The 20,597-nt window shown below is 48.3% G+C and overlaps 1 protein-coding gene across 2 annotated transcripts in view; it reads left to right on the top strand.

The window, feature by feature from the left end:
* The window catches only part of Bcr (BCR activator of RhoGEF and GTPase), a 139,013-nt gene extending 127,256 nt beyond the window's left edge, over positions 1 to 11,757 (top strand). For both annotated transcript variants that reach the window (XM_076868095.1, XM_076868179.1), the window contains exons 17-23: positions 4,140 to 4,199; positions 5,816 to 5,925; positions 7,755 to 7,894; positions 9,020 to 9,154; positions 10,060 to 10,165; positions 10,643 to 10,805; positions 11,237 to 11,757. In XM_076868095.1, the coding sequence (XP_076724210.1) occupies positions 4,140 to 4,199; positions 5,816 to 5,925; positions 7,755 to 7,894; positions 9,020 to 9,154; positions 10,060 to 10,165; positions 10,643 to 10,805; positions 11,237 to 11,326 (804 nt within the window). In that variant the 3' untranslated portion in view covers positions 11,327 to 11,757. The remainder of the gene's footprint in view (positions 1 to 4,139; positions 4,200 to 5,815; positions 5,926 to 7,754; positions 7,895 to 9,019; positions 9,155 to 10,059; positions 10,166 to 10,642; positions 10,806 to 11,236) is intronic.
* Positions 11,758 to 20,597: the final 8,840 nt, after the last annotated feature.

Below are 20,597 nucleotides of genomic sequence, written 5' to 3'. Positions count from 1 at the left end.
TGCACCCTTTTTATCCCAAGTGACCACGTATGAGGGTTCTTATTTCACTGTATCCTATTTACACTGGTTATTGTCCCATTTTTTTTATTATAGCCATTCATGGGGGTAGGGCTACCCCCTCTTTTTTTTTTTTTTTTTTTTTTTGTACTAAAGATCAAGTCCAAGATCTGCTTGCTATGTACATGCTCTACCATACACCCCTAGCCCTATTTTTTTTTAAGTGATGTTGGAGCCTCTCTGCAGTCAAAGAGTTAATGCTGTGCTAAAGCCCAAGAGAACAGATTGGGGTCACTGGGAGAACATGGTAGGGAGTACCATATCAGGAGGCCTGATTTCTCTCCCAGCAAGTACATTGGTTCTCTGGTGATCTCTGTAAAGACCCACCCTGGGAGTAAGTGGGTTATGATGCAAATATATGAAGACAGGAGTAACTGGGGATGCCCTGCTGGACCATCTGGGTCAATAACAGTGGGTATAGAGGAAGCTATTGTGTATGAGGAAGCAAGTAAGGCAAGAACAAACATTTCCTTCTTTGGACAATTGAGTCATGCCCTGCCCAACCCCCTGCTAGGGTGGGTGAGATCATGCCCTGTGGTCATCTTCGGTGGCTCATCTGGCTATACAGACTACAGAGCAAGCAGGGCAGCACTTGGCCCTCAGCAATGCAGAGTAGTTGGGGTACTTTAGGGCCTCATTTAGTGCCCACCCCAATTAGGCGTGAGCCTTCCCCCATCCCCCTTACCCTCCTGAGACGGATATGCTGGAGAGTTTTATTGGCAGGACTCTGGGCAACTGTCCATCAGCCCCACCATTCAGTGTTCTTCCGAGACTCCTTGCCTAACCCCTGAGGAGACAAGCAGTGACCTAGACAAGCAGTGACCCAGACCATCCATCAAGGCCACCAGGTGTGATCTGACTAGTCCCCATTCGGTATCAAGTGCATTCCCGAGGGAACCCTCAACAGCATCCGGAGTGCCTCAGTTTTTCCCTGACTGCTGTTTCCCAATCCTGTCTCTTCCATCGTCAGTTTTTCCAAATCCCAGTCTCTTGTTTTTTCTCTCTGTTGCTTTAAATAACTGCATGAGAGAGTGTGCCAGCCTTGAATGCTGTTTGGAGTTGGACTTCTCGGAGGCCCAGGCCTCATCGTTGTGCTACTCTTTGTGCGGCTTCTACTCTGCTAAGCACACTCTGTTCTTTGGAGTGGAGCCAACTTCAGGGTGGCCTTTCCTACTGGATCCACTAATTTAGGGCTGCCACAGGGTCTGGATGCCCAGAGGCCAACATGCCAAGCTACAAATAGATCTGGTGAAGAACTGGCCTAGCAGCATCAGGACCAGACAGGGATGGGTGCTAGATGTCAGTGTTCAGGAGTGGACAATAGTTGGAACCCTGTGTAGGACCCCTCATCACTCTGCTAGCTTGCTCAGGGTAGCAGGGACCACATGCAGGTTGTTTTTTGCCCTGGGTTCATTGGAAGTAGCATGTGTGATTATTGGGTTGTAAGATGGGGGGTGTGCAGGCCTTGGGGCAATCTCTAGAGTACTCCTAGCCTGAAATGGACTGACCAGTCACACATGTTACTAAGTGTCTCCAAATCCAGACTACAGGAAACAGCCACTTGAGAAGGAAGCTTGGCTTTTCTGGGCTGAAGAGGAGAGCAAGACACATTGGAATTCCCGTAACCAATAGGCTCCTATTGGGGGTGGGTGTTGTTTTTCCCATACACAAACAAAAAAATGGAATGCAGGGGTGATGGGAAGCTTCGACCTTGGCCAGCCAGGCAGGGGGTGGGGCTTCCCTTGGAGCCGGTTAAAAGGCAGCAGAGACTGGGAAACTGGCCACTGTGCTTCTGTCCAGCCCCTGTGGACCTCTCAGAGCAGCAGAACTGAGGATGAGAGAATTACTGTCTGCCCCTGCTGCGATGCAGGGCCTCCTTCAGTACTTACACCCCCGCCGAGCAAGACGGAGCCTAGTAGCCTCTGCCGAAAAGCACCTGTGTGCACGAGGCACTGCCCTGTGGACCCATATCCGAGACCTGGTGTGCAGGGGCAAGGTGGGCCAGCAAATGGGCTTTGGTTTCCGAGTAGGCTGGGAGGGAAAGGGTCCCTGTCACCTGCTTGTCTTTAAACAACTGCTCCCTCTGCCCCTCTGCTTTTCCAAACTCGGGGCTACTTGTCCATGGTTTTTGCCAATCCTGCCATTTTTTTAGGGCAAGGGACCCCTTGGTTGCTGTTCTCTGAAGGGAAAGGGAGGTGTTTGTCCTGTTTAACATGCTTCTGGGTTTCTGTTAACTTGTTGCTGAAGAGAGAAGGGCACCACATCACTTTTCTTGAGCAGCCAGGACAGAAGTCAGGGGTGACCAGCCAGCAGCTACATGTCCCTTGTCTCTTCTAGTCATACCTGGTCTGGTATGGAGGGATATCTCTGCTGGTCCCAGAACTGGGAAGGGCCTGATGTCATCCCTCTTCTGCATCTCTTAGAGGAGGAGGCCTGAGGTTTAGTCTTGAGAGAGAGCACCTCTAGGGGGATTTCTTTTTCTGGGTGGTTTATAATTAACTGATCCCTCTTCACAGACCTTGCTTCTCAGAGTAGGTTCCCCATGGTCTGGAATGTGGCCTTTGAAAACCTCCCCAGGCAGATGCAGATTAGGAACCTGTGACCACACAGTCCCTTAAGGGAGGGATTCTGCCACCTTTTGGTTTTCTATGTAATTCTGGTATACATTCCATATCTTTTGAAAACGTTAACCAGAAGGATCCACAAGGGAAGGTGAGGAGGGCTCATTTCCTGGGAATGCCGGTGATACAGGGAGAGAGGCCCAGGTGCACCTACTTGAGTGGTAGAGGCAGCTGAGCCCCTTGACCTACACTTGAATCCCTCCTTGTTTTCTACCTGTATCATCTGCAGAAGGCCCAGGCCTCTGTGCTTAACACTGTTGTGTGTGTGTGCATGCAAGTGTGTTTTTGCATGTGTGCAGAAATCATGAGCTGTGGTGTGATCCCTACTCTTAAGTGGCTTGCCTAGTAGGAGAAATGAACCATCACCTGAAGCAGGTACTGAGAACAGAAGACCATATAGGAAGTGTATATATGATGTGTGCCATGTTCTGTGGTGTTGGCTTCACACCAGTCTGGGAAGGTTTCTACTTGTGCAAATTCCAGGTCCCACCTGGGAACATGACTCTAATCCTTTGGGGATAGAACCCAGGGTGATGCTTTTTGTTTTGCAGTTCTGGGAATTAAACCCAGGCCCCTATTGTGCCTGACAAGCATCCTACCACTGAGCCACATCTCCAACCCTGGGAAGTATTTTGTTGTTGTTGTTGTTGTTGTTTCTTTCTTTTTTCTTTTTTTTAAAAAAAAAAACAAGAATCTCCGAGCTGCTTATTGCCAGGCCAGTATCCTTGGCTGTACTTAGTAGCTGCTGATATGAGCATGTGCTCACCAAAAAGCAGCTAGAGAGCCTTCATGGATGGGGGGCAGGTGGCCTGGGCAAGAGACTTTGTTATTTAGGTGAAATTAAGTGGCAGGTTCCTGCAGACCAGCTGCTAGACAGTGTCTTATGGAGATCAGAATTATTAGAAAGGCTTCCTTCTGGTCCCTGCTGTGTGATTTGGGGCTTAGGCTCTAAATTTTTCTGGGCCTCTTACATTAAGTCTAAGTCGTAGGACAGTCCTGGCCTGGAAGCCTTTCCCACTACAAGCCAAACCATGGCACAGGGAGAAAACAGTATCCACCATCCCCAGGACAGCAGCTCTTGGATGCCATGTCCCTCAAAGTTGCTGCTGAAATTGGGCTTTCCAAAATGTCCTTTATACTAACCACTTGCCCTTCACAGAGTGTCTCACAGCAGTCCTATGGTGAGGGGGTACAGGATCCTGAGCTGTTGCCCCCATACCCAGAGGCAAGATCAGGCCCAGGTAGCAAAGGTCTGGGAGTAGTAGGACCCTGAGGCTCCAGGACTTTCTAACAGGTTCTCTCCTCTCTTTGGATCCCTCTGGGCCTCTCGATAGAGGTGCTGGTCACAATTTGGCTGGGCTTCTAACTTAAATATGGAGCAGTAGCAGGTGTGGGCCACTGCTGGGCAGGGCCTCTGAACATACCCAAAGACCTCTGTTAATCATGTCTCTTTGATTTCAGCTGGACCCCCAGGCCCTGCAGGACAGAGACTGGCAGCGGACCGTCATTGCCATGAATGGGGTATGTTATCAGCAGGGCTCTATTATCATATACTTCCCGCAGAAGGTTAGGAGGCCTGATTCCTTCCAAAACAATCAGAAGGAAGATAACTCTGAGCTCATATCTGAGAGAAAGTGTGGCTGAAAGAAGGAAAGGCCACTGCAGAGCAGAATAATTTTGCCCAGGAAGGAATCTTTTCCATTTGGTAGCTAGAATACATGCAGTCAGAGCCCAGGTTCTGAGCATACTCCTGAAAGATCTCAGGTGCCACTCTTTGACAAGTGGAGCCTCAACCCAGGGCCCTGGGATTTTTCTATAGCAACCAAGGTCCCTGGATAGTCTTCAGCTACCCCAGGAAGATTTGTATAGGTTGAGTATTTCTATCCCAAATGCTCTAGACAAGAAACATTTTGAATTTGAATCTGTTTTGTTTTCCTGATTTTGAAATATTTGCATGTAATATCTTGGGGACAGGAGAAAAGCCAACACAAAATGCATTTATATTTTCTACATCTTACACACATAGCCTAAAGGTTATTTTATGTATTTTGACCCACAAAACATGAGTTCAGGTGTAGAATTTTCCACTGTGGCATCATGTCAGTGCCCAAAAAGTTTTTGGATTTTGAAGCATTTCAGATTTTCAGATGAGGTATGCTCAATCTATAAAGAAAACAAAAAACACCTAGGGCTTGGATATGGCTCAGTTTTAGCACTGAAAAAACAAAGCCACACATCAAAAAGGCCCTGGGCATATATGATCAAGTGTTATATTAGTCTCTTACCTTTTTGTTGGTGCTAGGTATTGAAACTCTGATCTCACACATGTTAATAATGTGTTCTACCACTAAGCCACACCCCGAGTACTCACTATTTATTTTGATGAACCAGGGATTGAACCCAGGGTGCTGTACCACTGAGCTACATCCCCAGACATTTTTATCTTGAGACAGAGTCTTACTAAATTGCTGAGGCTGGCAGTGAACCCGGCAGTCCTCTTGCCTGAAGCCTCCTGAGGTTCTGGGATTGCAGGCAACTACCACCATGCCAAGCTCCATTCACTTATTTTTTAAAATTGTTATGAAGAAAGAAAGAAAGGTTGGGCATGGTGCTGCACAACTATATACTCTCTGCAACTTGGGAGGCTGAAGCCTGAGAATCACAAGTTTGAGGTCAGCCTAGGTAATTTTAGCAAGGGAGAGGCCACTGCAGAGCAGAATCATTTTTCCCAGGAAAGAATCTTTTTCATTTGGTGGCTGGAATACATGCAGTCGGAGCCCAGGTTCTGAACATGCTGGGCTTAGCAAGACCTTGTCTCAAAAAAACAAATGGTGCTGGGGATGTGACTCTGTGGCTAAGTGCCCCTGGATTCAGTCTTCCGTTAAAAAGAAAAAGAAGCAATGGGGATTTTAGGGAAAATTCTGGACAAGCCATTTCTTAAAACCATCCAAATTGTTTGTGGCTCTTGCTGAACTGGACCAGGTTCTTACCTCAAGGATGGCCTCACCTCACTCTACAACCTTGAGCTGCTTGCCCTGGGAGTACAAAGATTTGTTGAGACTCCCAGGGACCTCTGGCATCTCGGGCTTCAGGGACCAGAAGAAGTAAGAGACCTACTCCCTTTCTTCCCACTGCAGATTGAAGTGAAACTTTCTGTCAAGTTCACAAGCAGGGAATTCAGCTTGAAGAGAATGCCGTCCCGCAAACAAACAGGCGTGTTTGGAGTCAAGATTGCCGTGGTCACCAAGTGAGTGGCATGGGTGTGGGCTCCTGCATCGAGAATGTGTCTCTGAAATTCAGTTTCTGAAGGAAAGAGCAGGCATGGTTCTCTCACCTCTATGCATGATTTCTCCACAGGGAGGCCTCCCAGGACCCTGGGAACATTCTGTATACTTAGCTACCTCCTGTGTTTACTGCAAAACTAGCTCAGGAATGTCCTTGTCTCCTTCCTTTGGAAGCAGTCTGCTGGCTCCTGCTAGACTCCAGGAACTGCCCAAGTGTGGATTTGCTTCCCTCACTTGGAATTTGTCATGATCCCAGGTTCCTGTTGAATGATTGTAACCTCTACCCCTTTGTCACTAGTCAGTTGCCAGGACAGGCTTGTTTGTTAGTTTCAGGGCAATTATCAGGGATACAGACCACTCCCTCCCTGATTTCATTCACTTCCCCAGGATGGAATCAGGCTGGACCCTGACCTTACTGGCCAGGGCTTGTGTCATTCATTCCCCAGGCACTTATGTCTAAATACCATACCTGCTAATGTCATAGGCCTATAATCTCAGGGTCTTGGGAGACTGAAGCAGGGGGGTTGCAAGTTTGAGGCCGGCCTCAGCAACTTATTAAGACTCTGTCTTAAAATTTAAAAAAAATAATAATAAAAAGGGCTAAGGATGGAGCGCAATGGTTAAAGTGCCTGTGGGGTGAATTCCCAGTATCAAAAGTATAAAATAAATAAATACCACTTGGATTCCTGTGGCACTTCTGGAAGGCTGTGGACATGAGTAGATGAGAACTCTGCCCTCAGCTTAAACTACCCACGCAACACAGGGGCCTGAAAGTGCTTATTTGAGAGCTGAGGATGGGGTTCTCTTTTCATGCTTAGAGCTTTTTGGGTGGTTTGGGAAAGAGATTTGGTGTGCCCCTAAATCCAGTTGCAAAACAAGACTGAAGTTAAGGCTGACTTCTGTCTTTGAAGTATTCTTGCTCCAGAGTCCTACATAGATGGAGATACTAGAATCATCTGTTTCTTAGAGTCAGAGGAGAAAAGCCGTCAGAATTACGAGATGCTTAGGCAACCCTGTGGAGTCATTCATTCAATAGATTCTTGTTGAGGGCTTGCCACTTGTAGGGCTCATCTCTCAAGGAGACATAGAGGGACCGGAGGATTCACTTCATATAGCAGTCAGTTGGCAGGATGGAGACCAGGTGGGATTGCCCATCTCAGATGATAAGACTGCTTTCCAGGACACCATAAGGTCACTTGTTATTATAAGGCCTGTGATCTTTTTTTTAATGGTGTCACTTTTAAAAAATTTTTATTGTTTATTTATTTATTTTTATGTGGTACTGGGGATTGAACCCAGTGCCTCACACATGCTAGGCAAACACTCTACCACTGAGCCACAAGTCCAGCCCCAGGCCTGTGATCTTTTAACTGCACTTCCTGTGGCCATCTTCACTTAGAAAAACCCCCTGGAGCTAGAGGTGTAGCTCAGTGGCAGAGCATTTCCCTATCATGTTTAAAGGCTCTGGGTTCAATCCCCAACACCACACACACACAAACACACACACACACACACACACACACACACACACACACACCACCCCCCAAAAAAGGAAGAAGGTAAGAAAGTCTCCTGACCTTCCCCCAAAATTACATATAACTTGCAAGTGTTCAGCTGCTTCATGCCCTTAGGAAATCCCAGTGATAACTGGAAGCTCATAGAGTATAAGGAAAGCACACATAGGCTCTATGTGCAGTCCTAAACCTGGGCACCTTCCTCACCCCTGTTTCTGGGTAGGCTGATAGGTGACAGGGCTGCCTGGGCGCTAAAGATGTTTCCTCTTCCCTCTCAGGAGAGAGAGGTCCAAAGTGCCCTACATTGTGCGCCAGTGTGTGGAGGAGATTGAACGCCGGGGCATGGAGGAGGTGGGCATCTACCGTGTGTCTGGAGTGGCCACAGACATCCAGGCGCTGAAGGCAGCCTTTGACGTCAGTGAGTGTCATCTGGGCAGCGTGGGATGGAAGTGTGACTGGTGGACAACCTGTTGCCTGTCACATCATTCTCTGTACCTTTTCTTTATTTATTATTTCATTATATACAAATATGAGACAAGCCAGACACAATGGCAGGTACCCATAGTTGAGGCAGGAGGATCATTTGAGGCCAGCCTGGGCAACATAGGAACACTTTGACTTGAAAAGGGGGCCGGGAGAGAAAGAAGCAGCAACAGCCTATTCAATACCCATCCTAGACACACAGGTTGGACCAGGTGTTTCCATGGGAGTTAGATTGCTGCCATTGGAGTGGACAGGAGGTGTTGAAGTCGCTCAGTCAGTGTGGTATGACCATGGCCTGTTTAAGGATGCCATGGGATATGGATATGACCCAGCTCCTGCTGGTACTATGGTGTCTCCTCCTGTTTAACCACCCTCATATGCTACAAGGAAGGAAGAATTGCCCCAGTTGCCAGGCTATGAAATTCATACCCCAGAGGGTCCTTGATCAGTATTCTCAAAGGAGAAATTACAGAAGACCTAGGACTCAACAGGACTCTGGCCACAGGCTCTCCACAGGGCACATACCGCTTATCCTGACTTGGAGCCCTTGAGGTACTAGCAGTTCCAGCTGGATCCTGCTGTGGTGCCAGTTCCCTCTCGGCAACCAGAGCGGACCTCACCTGTGGTGTGGAAGACCAGTGGCCATCCAACCCCAAATCAAGGCACCTATTTAAATACTAAAATGATTCAAGTAATCCCAGTGCCTCCTTATTATATATAAGATGCCAGTGCCTGGGTACATACAGGGCAGAGCGGCCTGATTCTTGCTCAGGTGCCATGTTCTCCACTGGCCTTGCTGCCTCTCCTGGCCAGGTGATCTGGCTCCACCCCTGGGCTGCACCTTGCCGAACAGGGGAGCGTTCTGGGGATGTACTCACTTCCCTTGCAACCCCGCACAGACCCAGAACCATGCAGATGCTGGGGAATAATAAGATGAACCACTCATAAAGGAGGGACCTAGGCAGCATTCAGCATCGCAAGGACAGTTAGCCAAGATGGGGATTGCAGAAAACTGACTTGGCATCCATGTGGAGGTTCTCCATTTCTCTGTTCTTTCTAGATAACAAGGATGTATCAGTGATGATGAGTGAAATGGATGTGAATGCCATCGCAGGCACGCTGAAGCTTTATTTCCGTGAGCTGCCTGAGCCCCTCTTCACTGATGAATTCTACCCCAACTTTGCTGAGGGCATTGGTAAGCACAGAAGGCCTCACAAGAGGCAGCTTCCCTTCCTGTCCACTGCCACCCTTGCAGGGGCCTGAGCTGTGCCTTTCTGCTATGATCCACACTTCACCCTGATCAGAGAAATCTGACTGCATGGGCCTTTACCCATGCTGAGAGGGCCGCCTGCTGTCCCAATCCTTACAGTAAACTGAGAGGATGAAGCAGCTAGCACTGCCTTGAACATGCCACAGACTTTCCTTTCTTTAGACCAGGGTTGAATGTTGCTTCCCAGGCTAGGGAATACCCTACCCCTTTAACCCTGTTGTAGCCCAGTCAAGCAGAGGTTTCCAGCTCAGCCTTTACCCTAAGTCAACCTGGAGGGAGATATCCAAAGGGCAGGGACTAGCATCTGAGGCAGAGGCAGTCTCCACATGACCCCTAGAAGAGTTTGCCTACCAGGGCCCATTCAGCAAAGGACCTGATCTCTCTGAACTGAAAGTGTCCCATATGTACAGGACAATGAGAAAGCCTCCCAGGGTTTGGTGGGGCTGGGGCTGTGTATTCCTCCTCATCCCCCACTCTACCCACTTTGTTCCATGCTTGGGCTCTTCCTAGAATGCTGTAGCAGCAGAAAGTGGCCCCAAGGAAGCACTGCCCATAAGCAGTCCCTCTTATGGTACCTCTTGATGCCGGTGCCTAGGATACTATTTGTCCCTTTGAGACAGAATGCATTTAGGATAACTCACACCCCCACATAGACACCCATCACAGCATCCTCACTGGGGGACTAGTGCTGTGTGAGTGAGGATGACAACTGACTTGGACTGTTGAGCACCTTTGAACACAGGCCCTGAGTATCCCATCTGACCCACCTTGAGAGAAGTGTCCAGGCCATGGTTATGACCCTGAGAAGTAATCCCTGCCCAACTGTACAGCTCTTTCAGATCCTGTTGCAAAGGAGAGCTGCATGCTCAATTTGCTGCTGTCCCTCCCAGAAGCCAACCTGCTGACCTTCCTCTTCCTTCTAGACCACCTGAAAAGGTATCCTTGGGTCTTTTATAGGGGTCTGGCGTTCCAAGACCCCAGAAAGCAGGGTGGGATTATCCCCTGGGACCAAAGGTCTTTTCTTGCCACCCCTGTTACTCACCCCCACTCCCCAGAGACTTCTTCCCTCTGCATCATGGCCTTCAATGAAGAGCAAGGTGCTTCAGCCACAGCCAGCAGTGTACTTGGACCCTGCAGTCACCAGCTCATGTCCCAGATCTGGCCCAGCTGCCTCCTGCCCATGGGTGCTCTTTTCCTTAGGCCCCTCAGACCTAGAAGTCCTGGGGTGGAGTCTGCTTTCAGCACAATCAGGTTGAGGTCCCTCCCTCCCCAGATGATTGTGCTGTGGAACCAGCACAAGGCAGCAAGGGGTCTTGCCTGCTGCCATGTTCCCTGAGGGTTCTAGGACCCAACCCCTTTACCTCTCTATCAAAGATGGTGTCAAACAGCACCCTTTACTATGTCCTTCTACAGAGTGGCCGAAAAGGAGACCGTGAACAAGATGTCCCTGCACAACCTCGCTACAGTGTTTGGTCCTACACTGCTCCGGCCCTCAGAGAAAGAGAGCAAGCTCCCTGCCAACCCCAGCCAGCCCATTACCATGACTGACAGCTGGTCCTTGGAGGTCATGTCCCAGGTATGGGGAGATGAGCTCCAGCCCATGCAACCTAGCCTGACCAAGGTGGCCTCTACCCGTCCCACCCTAAATTCTAGCAGCTATTCCCACCTCCATTGTATAGAGGTGATGACCAAGAGTCAGAGAGAGGGTCTTGCCTAAGCCCATATGGCTGAGAGGGGAAGGGAGAGTCTCAGCTGCTGTGTCTACTTCTGTACTGTGCTGGACTTCATAGAACCAAGCCCACCCCCTGGTCCTCCTGTTTTAAGACTTGACCTGAGTCTTAAAACAGTCCCACATCATATGGCATTAGGAACCTCATTCCAGGTGTCTTGCTGTGAGGGGCTCATGTCACCTGAGCTGATCTTGTGGGCTTGGGCCAAGAAATCTTCCTATCTGTAGCAGTGAGTGACCTTCTGAGCCACTTTCTTCTCCCTACTCTACTTGGGCAGGTCCAGGTGCTGTTGTACTTCCTGCAGCTGGAGGCCATACCTGCCCCAGACAGTAAGAGACAGAGCATCTTATTTTCCACTGAAGTTTAAAGGCCCAACATCATCTCAAGAAGCCAACAGAACAGCCTGGGAACCTGTGGTGAAACCGGCCATCTGAAGAGTGGGAACCAAACCTTCATGAGGTGTAACTGGGCCATTCCCAAGAGCCAGGCCATCTGCCAAGAGACAGTACCCAAAGTAGAAGGCCAGGTGGCTGGCACAGATCCCGTTGGTCTGCAAACGTCTGGCCTTGGACTGTGGATTTTTCCGTGCCGCCACCAGAGGGCGCCCCAAGCCAGCACGTCTTGGCGTGCAGGCCTGGCTCCAGGGAGAGAAGGCGGAGTGGTTTTTATGAACTTAATTTATCAGAGTTTAAAAGATTTCTACTGGATCACTTGTCAAGATGCACCCTCTCTGGGGAGAAGGGAACACCACCAGAGTCCTTCATTATTGTGTCTTGAATAAACACTGCTGCTGCTTTATACTGTGGGGGCCACAGCCCTGTCCCTGTATGGGTAGGGGCATTTCGATTTCCCTAACTTAGACTCCATTTGTAACAGGACTTGAGAAGCTAATTCAACACTGTGTAGTGTCATGCCTCCATTCACTCGCTGCTTCTTTTTCTTTGTAGAAGGATTTCTGTCCAGAAATGGGTCAGCTTTCTGCTCTTTCCTGTTGCTTTATTTTTGCTATTTGTGCATTCCTCTGAAGGCAGTCCACCTGCAGCCATGAAATGTGCAGGGACCAGACACTGGGGGAGGAAGGTCCAGGCCACACACCTTATGATTCATTCTCCAGGGAGAGTGACCATGCCTACCTATCCTGACTGCCCACCTGGCTCTCACTCTCCTTTTCAGTTTAAAAGGGCCCTGATTTCTCTGGCTTCACTGTCTGCACTCTCAACCTCTACACAGATGGCTTCATTTCCTGGCTCAACTGAACAGACTCAGTTAACTTTTGTAAAAATTTCTTCTCAGCAGCAGCAGCTTGCTGGTAGCTTGTTTTAAAACTTTGGTCCAAAATAGCTTTTTGATACTTGAATATTTTTAAGTTTTATACATAGTTTCTAATTTTTTTCCTACCAGATTCAGATACCTAATAAGATATTAGAATGTACTCCGTGGACAGTCTGTGTCCCGGCAGCATTTTGTCTTCCTCTAAGCTCTAGTTCCATTTTCTTATTCTGACATCTCAAGCATATCAGGATATGATGGGTTAGGAAAAGGCAAGCATGGGATGGGGGTTCCCATCCCAAAGTAGGTGGGAGGAAAGGCCTGCCTGCTGCACTCCCTCCCCATGTTGCCTGCATCTTTGCAGAAGGAGCCTGAACAGCTCTCTAACTCTCCCTGAGCATCAGGCTTAGAGAAAAGAGAATCGGGGAGGCCATGAACTTGTTTGAAAAAGGTAAACCCATGAACAGTTTGTATCACTTTTTTAAAAAGTGGGGCTGAAAGGAAACAGAGGTCCAGTTTCCATGCTGCTCTTGCAGGAGGAGGGGATGCTGCTAATCAGAGGAGGGAAACGGCATGACTCAGGAAAATGTATGTTGGTTGTCACAAGAGGACATTAATACCAGTAGGACACTGTCCCATAACCCTTCCCACATCTGGGGAGGGGAAAGGTGTTGATGAGCAAATCCTGCCAAGCCCACTACATGAGGGAGACCCCTGACACCAGGGGCGATGCATCTCCTGTGTCCTCTGCTTCTGAACCTGCCAAAGCAGAGGGCAGAAAACAAAGTCACTTGAAGTTTCTCGTCTATACAATGTTTAGTTGTGCTTTTTTTTTTCTCACAGAGAGCAGAGCCGCCTTCCCGGGTGGTGTGGACAAAAATCAGCCTCTGTCTCAGCACATTTCTGGACCCAGTGGGCTCCTCTGACCTGGCTGCCCATCCCCATCCCTCTCAGCTACCCTCCAGCCCTGCAAGGGAGACAGGTTTTGCTTAAAAAAAGCCAAACCCAGCCCTTGTGTCTAACTACTCCCTCTGGTGTCTCATGATTTGCATCTGTCGCCTTGAAACTGGAAAGCAATATATCGTCTGTGCCAATTCTCTTTCCTTCACCGGATTCCTTCCTCTTTATATTTTTTATTTATATAGGATGTGTGCTGTTTAACAATGGAATGACCACTCTTTCTCGTGTAGTTGTAAAAGTGCTCCCCCACGGCCAGGCCACAAGAGCAGTGGTGGTTTGGGAGCCGGAACTGCCTCCATTACTCTATCTCATGCCTCACAGGCCTGTGGGCTGGCTGGCTAAGCTAGTGTGGGGCTGGAAAAAATATGGTGTTCCCCAGGAGTCAGGGGATTTGGCCTTCCCCCTACAAAGCAAGCAAAGGCCCAGAGCCCAATGCAACTGTCCACAAGTTATGGCTGCAGGTCTCTAAAGCAAAAAGTGATGCTTTCTTGCCTCAGGGTCTGGGTCCTGGGAGCAGGTAGCTTGGCTTCCTGTCTGTAGCCTGGCCTTCTCCCTGCTGGGTGGCTGGTCTCCTGGCAGCTGTGATCCTGCTTTTGAGCTCAGCCATCTGTATGCCACTGTGGGGGGAAAGGATTGCTGACACTTTCATTAAAGTTACCTGAGACTTCTCGAATTAGTGGTGTTTTCGGGATTTAAAACAACAACAACAATTGGTGCCTGTGGGAGAAATCCCTTAGCTTCTGGCCTGGGGGTTGGGGAGTACAGCAGAGCTTCCTGGCAGGTGCAGAGGAGGGTTGAGTGTATGGAGGCCCCACTGTTGGGGAGGCCACCAATATGGGAGGAGGTCAGCACTCCCTGCTGTGGGAAAGCCAGGCCTAATGGGGTTTGGGCAGTCACCAGCAGGCACAGCCAGACAGTCTTAGGACACAAGGAGTAGCAACCATGACCCTGCAAACATGGGACTGTGGTTTGGGCAGGGACCATGGTGTTGGCTGAGGGAAGGAAGAGAAGCCACTTGGGAGAAGTAGTCATGACCCTACAAGTGAAACAAATGGCCGACTGGGCAGCTGGTTATTGCTTCTTTGTCATACTGGGTCCAGGAAGAGGGAGGGCTCTAGTCTCACACAGCCTGGGCCCTGGCCTGAACTCCTCAGCCTCAGTGGTTTCTGCTGGGACTGCAGTGGTAGTGCTGGCAGGCCTGGCCTTTCTGTTGCCTACAAACAGGACATGGTCACCTCCAGCCTTGCTCTCCAAAGCCTGCCCAGGGAAGTCGGACCCAGGGTGGAAACAGGCATGCAGCATGGGTTCTATCATGATGATTGTGGCTGGGTCACACCCATTCTGCCGTCTGGTTCCCCTCAGGGCAGAGCCTACATTAGATCACCCTGAGGTTCCCCAGGCAAGAGCAACTCACCTGACAAAGACTACAGATGGGTGAGCCCAGAGTCTTCTCAGCCTCCCCATCTCCTCAGCTGTGTAGTTAGCTCTTTTGGAAGGCAAGAGGGGGATGTTACATGGTCTCCTGCCTGCAGTGCATGCAGCATTACCATCACTGACGATGGAAGGTTGTAGAAGTGTCCTGGGGAGAGATTGGTCACCCTTCACTGGCCCACTGGTGATCTGGCAGAGGTCATACTGAAGGCTGGACAAAGCTGTACCTCCACCCTTGGGTGCTCCAAAATTTCAGTACTGCTGTCCCCACCCCACAAGCATAAGGGTTGATATTGGGCCAACACTCACTGATAAAGCTACCTATACAATAGGCCGTTCTGCCCAACCTGATGTCTGTTCACCAGATAGGGCTGCCACTGAGCACCTCACTGAGTACCTAGCCCCTAAAGGGTTACAGTTCGCACCTCTTCCCCTACCTGCCTGGTCCTGTGTGAAAACACAGTCTATGGCTACAACACCCCAAATGTGCCCTATCTCCTCAGAAAACATACGCACCACAAAACCTTTCTGTGCCTTTCACCAGAAGCTGATTTTTCTAGCAAGAACTATCACACCATGTTTCTGAGAGTGGGAGCCAGGTCTAGCCAAGCACAGGCCAGTGGCATGGCCTAGGAAGTAGGACCATTCACTGCTTCCTCAACTCTGAGGTCATGAACACCTTGAAGAGCTCTCAAGTCATCATAATCCAGTCTGTTTACTTGATAGATGGGGAAACCATGGCCCTCAAAGAACCCAACCCTATTCGGCATACCAGAGTTAGTCCATGAAGAGACTGGGATCTCTGTCTTCACACTCCTTGACCCCAAGCTTGCCACCTTTCTGCTTGAGCAGATGATATGGGGTCAGACCTTGATCACCAGCCCTGGCCTGGATGTGACTATGCTGATGTGGGTGGGCCCAGGCCAATGGGCTGAGAATCCTGGCAACGTGCCCTATCTGAATAAAGGGAAGGCGGGATTTCATATAGAAATCTTAGGATTTTTATACCCACCCATAAAAGAAAGCTTTGCTTGCTTTAAAAGGAAGCATTTATAGTCTAATAATGGGCAGTCCCAAATACTTCTGGAAAGATAAACATTTAAGAAATGGGAGGGGGGTGATACCCCAAATAGCTTTCTCTGGAGCAATGGCCCCAGGTCAGTGGGCAGAACTGGGACTGGAGAAGGTTCACTCCCAGAAGAGGGGGAGAACTGTCAGATCCGGGATCAAGGGTATTGGAGCCCAGTTGTCCTAACTGGAATGAGAGAGCTGCCAAGAGATGGGTCAGCTACCAGGCAGAACCCTGCATCACCCCAGTTCTTACTAAAAGACCAGCCAGTGATATGACAAAGATAAGCATGCACTTAAATGGATTCCTGGAAGACAGGTCCTTATTCAATCTCTCAAATATGAACAGATTAAAAAGAGGACCAGCTGTTTGGGGTTAAAATGGTGCCAAGATCCCTAGACCCTGCAGCTGGATCAGTGTCACATGACAATGAATTCCAACAAAGGCTTTCTCTGGCCACTTCTGCAACTACAGCAGAGGGGCCTTCAGTTCTCCTGAGGACACAGTCCACATACCAACAATTTTCCCATTCCTCTCCCATGGACAGAAGTGGCCAGGAACTCGGTAGGACCTGACCAGAAACATTCCCAGAGCTTTCAGTGACTGTCAAAACATGAGTCCCACAATAAGGTCATGGGTTTTCAAGTGTGATTCTCATCGAAAGAAGGGACCTGGGAATGGAGCCAAAACAAGTTCAGGTCCCCAAGTAGCTGTTGGTTGGTTCAGCAGCCACCAGAAGAGGTTCCAGGATGATGGATACCAGAGAGCCTGAGCCACCCAGATGCATTGCTCCACCAGAGGCTCAAATGACCATGGACAGGTAGACCTCCAAACCCCACAGCACAGCTCCAGGGGGCTGACATGGGAGATCTAAAGTCATTGGGGGGGGGGGGGGGCATGTGCTACAACTGCTCATTTTGAAAGAGCTGCAATTAAAATTAGATGACACGTGCTGCCTTACTGGGGCTGACTAGCCCCCTCCCCAGGTTTCACTCTCCTGACTCCCATCCATGGCCACCCAGCACCCCACTGAGCCTAACCTCTCACTGCTGCTTCTGGGGCTAGCTGGAGGAGAAAACAATGTGGAGAGGGAGAATTACTGCCTGCTCTACTTTTGGAAAACAAAATTTTAAATGTTAAAGGGGGAATAACAGAGGTTATTTGGAACAAGCTAAAGAATCTAAGATCTCTGTGTTCTGTTAGATAAACATTCCAGAGCTGGGTTTCTCACACCAGACTCTTTCAGCTGCTGAGGGCTAAGGAAAGGCTGCTGGAACTCCCAGCTATGGGTGAACACTGCAGAAGCCCCGTCTACCCTGGGGAGGCTGACCTGTTTGAGCTTACACTCTCCCAGGTCAACTGCTCAAAACCCATCTCCTAGCAGGGTCGCCTGGGTTGTGGGATTACACCAGTTCCCTTTAGGTCTGGCTGGCATTGCTCATACCCTCCCCAGGCTCCTTCCTGCCCACTGGTGTTTTTAGGCTCCATCTCTCCAAAGCTGTTGGAGACTGAACTGTGTTTCCTTCCCTTCCCCAATTAATATGTTAAAGCCCTCACCTTCAAATTGACTATATTTGGAGACTAAGAAGTTAATTTAGGTTAAGTGAGGTCATAAAGGTGGAGCCCTGATCCAATAGGATTAATGTTCCTGTAGATAGCGGAGAAGATACCCCAAGATCTCACTCTCTCTGCAGGTGCACAGAGAAATAACCATGTGAGGACACAGCAAGAAGACATCTATAAGATCTTGGGCTTCTGGTCTCTTAACCGGAAAGGAAATAAATATCTGCATTTTAAGCTAGAATATGGTATTTGTTATGACTTCCAAAGCTAATAAAATGGCTTTCAGTTGTATGGAGTGGGAGACGCACTGGGGATTGAAACCAAGGTGCTCTACCACTGAGCTATGTCCCCAACCCTATTTTTTCTTTTGAGACAAAGCCCTCCCTAAATTGCCCAGACTGTCTTTAAATTTATGATCCTCCTGCTTCAGCCTCCTGAGTAGCTGGGATTACAGATGTGTGCCACCAGGCTCAGCCTCTGCCATTGTTCTTAACCCAACACACATACAAGCAGCTCTGGACCCTGAGTCCTTCCCCCTCCCTTTCCCTACTGTTCCATGTTCATGACACTCTTAGAGGGCAGGGGCTGTCACCTCCCTTAGCCAGAGCTACATCAGACAAGACTCTGGGAATACATCCCATGTGACCTCCTCCTCCTAAGGTCAGTGCAAATCACTTCCAATTCAAGGTCACCTTGAAGCTCCTAACTACAGCCACTGTGCAGCCATGAAATAGGAAGGAACATTCATGCTGTGACCCACAAATTTGCTTGTTTCACTGTGGAGATTTACCTTAGGATGCTCTTAGGATGCCCACAGGCCTAGAGCAGTCTTTTCCCCAACCTCCTCCGCTACTCCATCTGGAGACACTCTCCCCTCAGAGTTCTGAGGTTTTTACCTCAGTGGATGCCCTGTACTTCCCAGGCAAAGTAGTTGAGAAGCAGCGGTGCCTGAAAGGCTTGACTGAGCTGACCCCCCAAGTAGAAGGGGATTCATGGGACAATGTGGATTTCTTTTTTCCCCCCAATACATTTATTGTTGTTGTTTGTTTTGGTTCTAGGGATTAAACCCAGGGGTGCTCTAACACTAATAAGCCACATCCTTAGTCATTTTTATTTTTTATTTTTAAACAAGGTTTTTGCTATGTTGTTGAGGGTCTTGCTAAGTTGCTGAGGCTGGCCTCAAACTTGTGATCCTTCTGCCTCAGCCTCTTGAGTGGCTGGCATTATAGGCATGTGCCATGGCATATAGCTCCCCTGATTTTTTTTATTGTAATAAAATACACATAAAACTTACCACTTTAACCTTTTTGTAGGGAGAAGGGAGCTGTGGATTGAACCCTGGGCTTTGCACATACTAGACAAGTGTTCAACCACCAATTGGCAGCCTCAGCTCTATCTTGACCATTTCTAAATATATAGTTCAGTGGTATTAAATATAATCATTATGCTATACAGCCATTACTACCATACATCCCTGGAACTCTTTCACCTTGTGAAACTGGAACTCTATCCCCATGTTAAATAAAATTGTAAGAGGCCATGCATGCATTTGGACTGAGTTCCTACACTAAGCCCAATAGATCAAACCAAAATGGAGTCACCCATGCTAAGGTTCCATGTCACCCAGTCAAAACTAAGTTGTTTATGTGATCTTCTGATAAGTCCTGAGAATGAGAGATTATATGTAAACCTCCAAGCAAGCCAGTTTTGCTAGTATTTAAAAAAAGAAAAAAAGGCTGGAGATGTAGTTCAGTGGTAGGTAGAATGTGTGCTTTGCACGTGCAAGGCCCTGGATTTAATCCCAAGCACTGACAAAAGTGGGGGCGAGTCCCTTTTACTTTATTCCTTACAATGAAAATATTTTTGAAAGAATCCATCCACTTTTGGTGGGTGGTGCTGGGGACAGACTGCATTGCTCATGGCAACTATTATACGCTCTATCACTAAGTTAGATCCCCAGCCCCTCCAATCTTTTTGTTCTTTGTTTCTGCTTTCTTTTTTCTTTCTTTCTTTCTTTCTTTATTTATTTTTTGGTACCAGGATTGAACTCAGGGACACTCAACCACTGAGCCACATCCCCTGCCCTATTTTGTATTTTATTTAGAGACAGGGTCTCACTAATTTGTTTAGCACCTCACCTTTGCTGAGGTTGGCTTTAAGATCGTGATCCTCCTGCCTCAGGCTCCCAAGCTGCTGGGATTACAGGCTTGGGTCACTGTGCCCAGTTGTTTCTGCTTTCTTCAACTTCTCTTTGTTCACAAAACCAAACTCCTAGTCTTAGATTACCAAAACCATCATCCTTGCTAGGCATGGTGGCACAGCACATGCCTGTAATCCCAGTGGCTTGGGAGGCTGAGATAGGAAGATCACAAATTCAAAACCAGCCTCAGCAACTTAGCAAGGCCCTAAGCAACTTAGCAAGACCCTGTCTCAAGTAAAAATAGAAAAAGGGCTGGGAATGTGGCTCAGTGGTTAATAATACCTGGTACCAAAAAAGCACAACAAGAAAAAAAAAAAAAAAAAAAAAAAAACCAAACCATCCTATTCTATATTATAGGGTATTGTGCAATTCTAGAATTTAAAATAAGAGCAATTAGGATCTTTAAATTTTGTCTTTGACACTCATTAAAAAATAACTCCCCATCCCCCACAGTCCCCTAGTATCCAACATCCTACTTTCTAATTCTATGATTTTGACAATAACCAAGGATTCCTCCTTTTCACTTTTGTGGTGCTGGGGATTGAACACAGGCCTCATACATGCTAAGCAGGTGTCTACTGCTGAGCTACAGCCCCAGATGCAAATGAAGATTTCTTAATGCATGATAGAGCAACTTCTGAGAAAGAAGGCTGGCTGTTGGATGGCCCAGTTCATGCTGTCAAGAGGCATGCATTGCAGCCTTTGGGCCTGATGGCCACGTGGCTACCACTTTTACAGATGCTCAAATATGTCACATGCCTGTCCCAGATGGACCAAATGTCATGGCTATCATATCCTCTGATGCCCCTTGTGAAAGCACCCCAGACAGAATAAGGACTTTGAAAGGGAATGTAACTCTTTTTTCCTTTTTTGGTACTGGGGATTGAACCCAGAGGCACTTAACTATTGAGGCACATCACCCGCCGTTTTTACATTTTATTTAGAGACAGGGTCTCACTAAGTTGCTTAGGGCCTCTCTAAATTGGTGAGGTTGGCTTTGAACTTGTGATCCTCCTGCCTCAGCTTCCCAAGACATTGGAATTATAGGCATGCCCCATTGCATCTAGCTGGGAATGTGACTCTTTTAACTGTACCCCCCATTATATTCAACTGGCACTCCAAAATGTGCCCTTGTTTAGAATAAAT

This window comes from Callospermophilus lateralis, chromosome 1 (assembly GCF_048772815.1).
Source record: "Callospermophilus lateralis isolate mCalLat2 chromosome 1, mCalLat2.hap1, whole genome shotgun sequence".
NCBI classification, from domain to species: domain Eukaryota; kingdom Metazoa; phylum Chordata; class Mammalia; order Rodentia; family Sciuridae; genus Callospermophilus; species Callospermophilus lateralis.
This window is presented reverse-complemented; position numbering and strand designations above follow the sequence as displayed.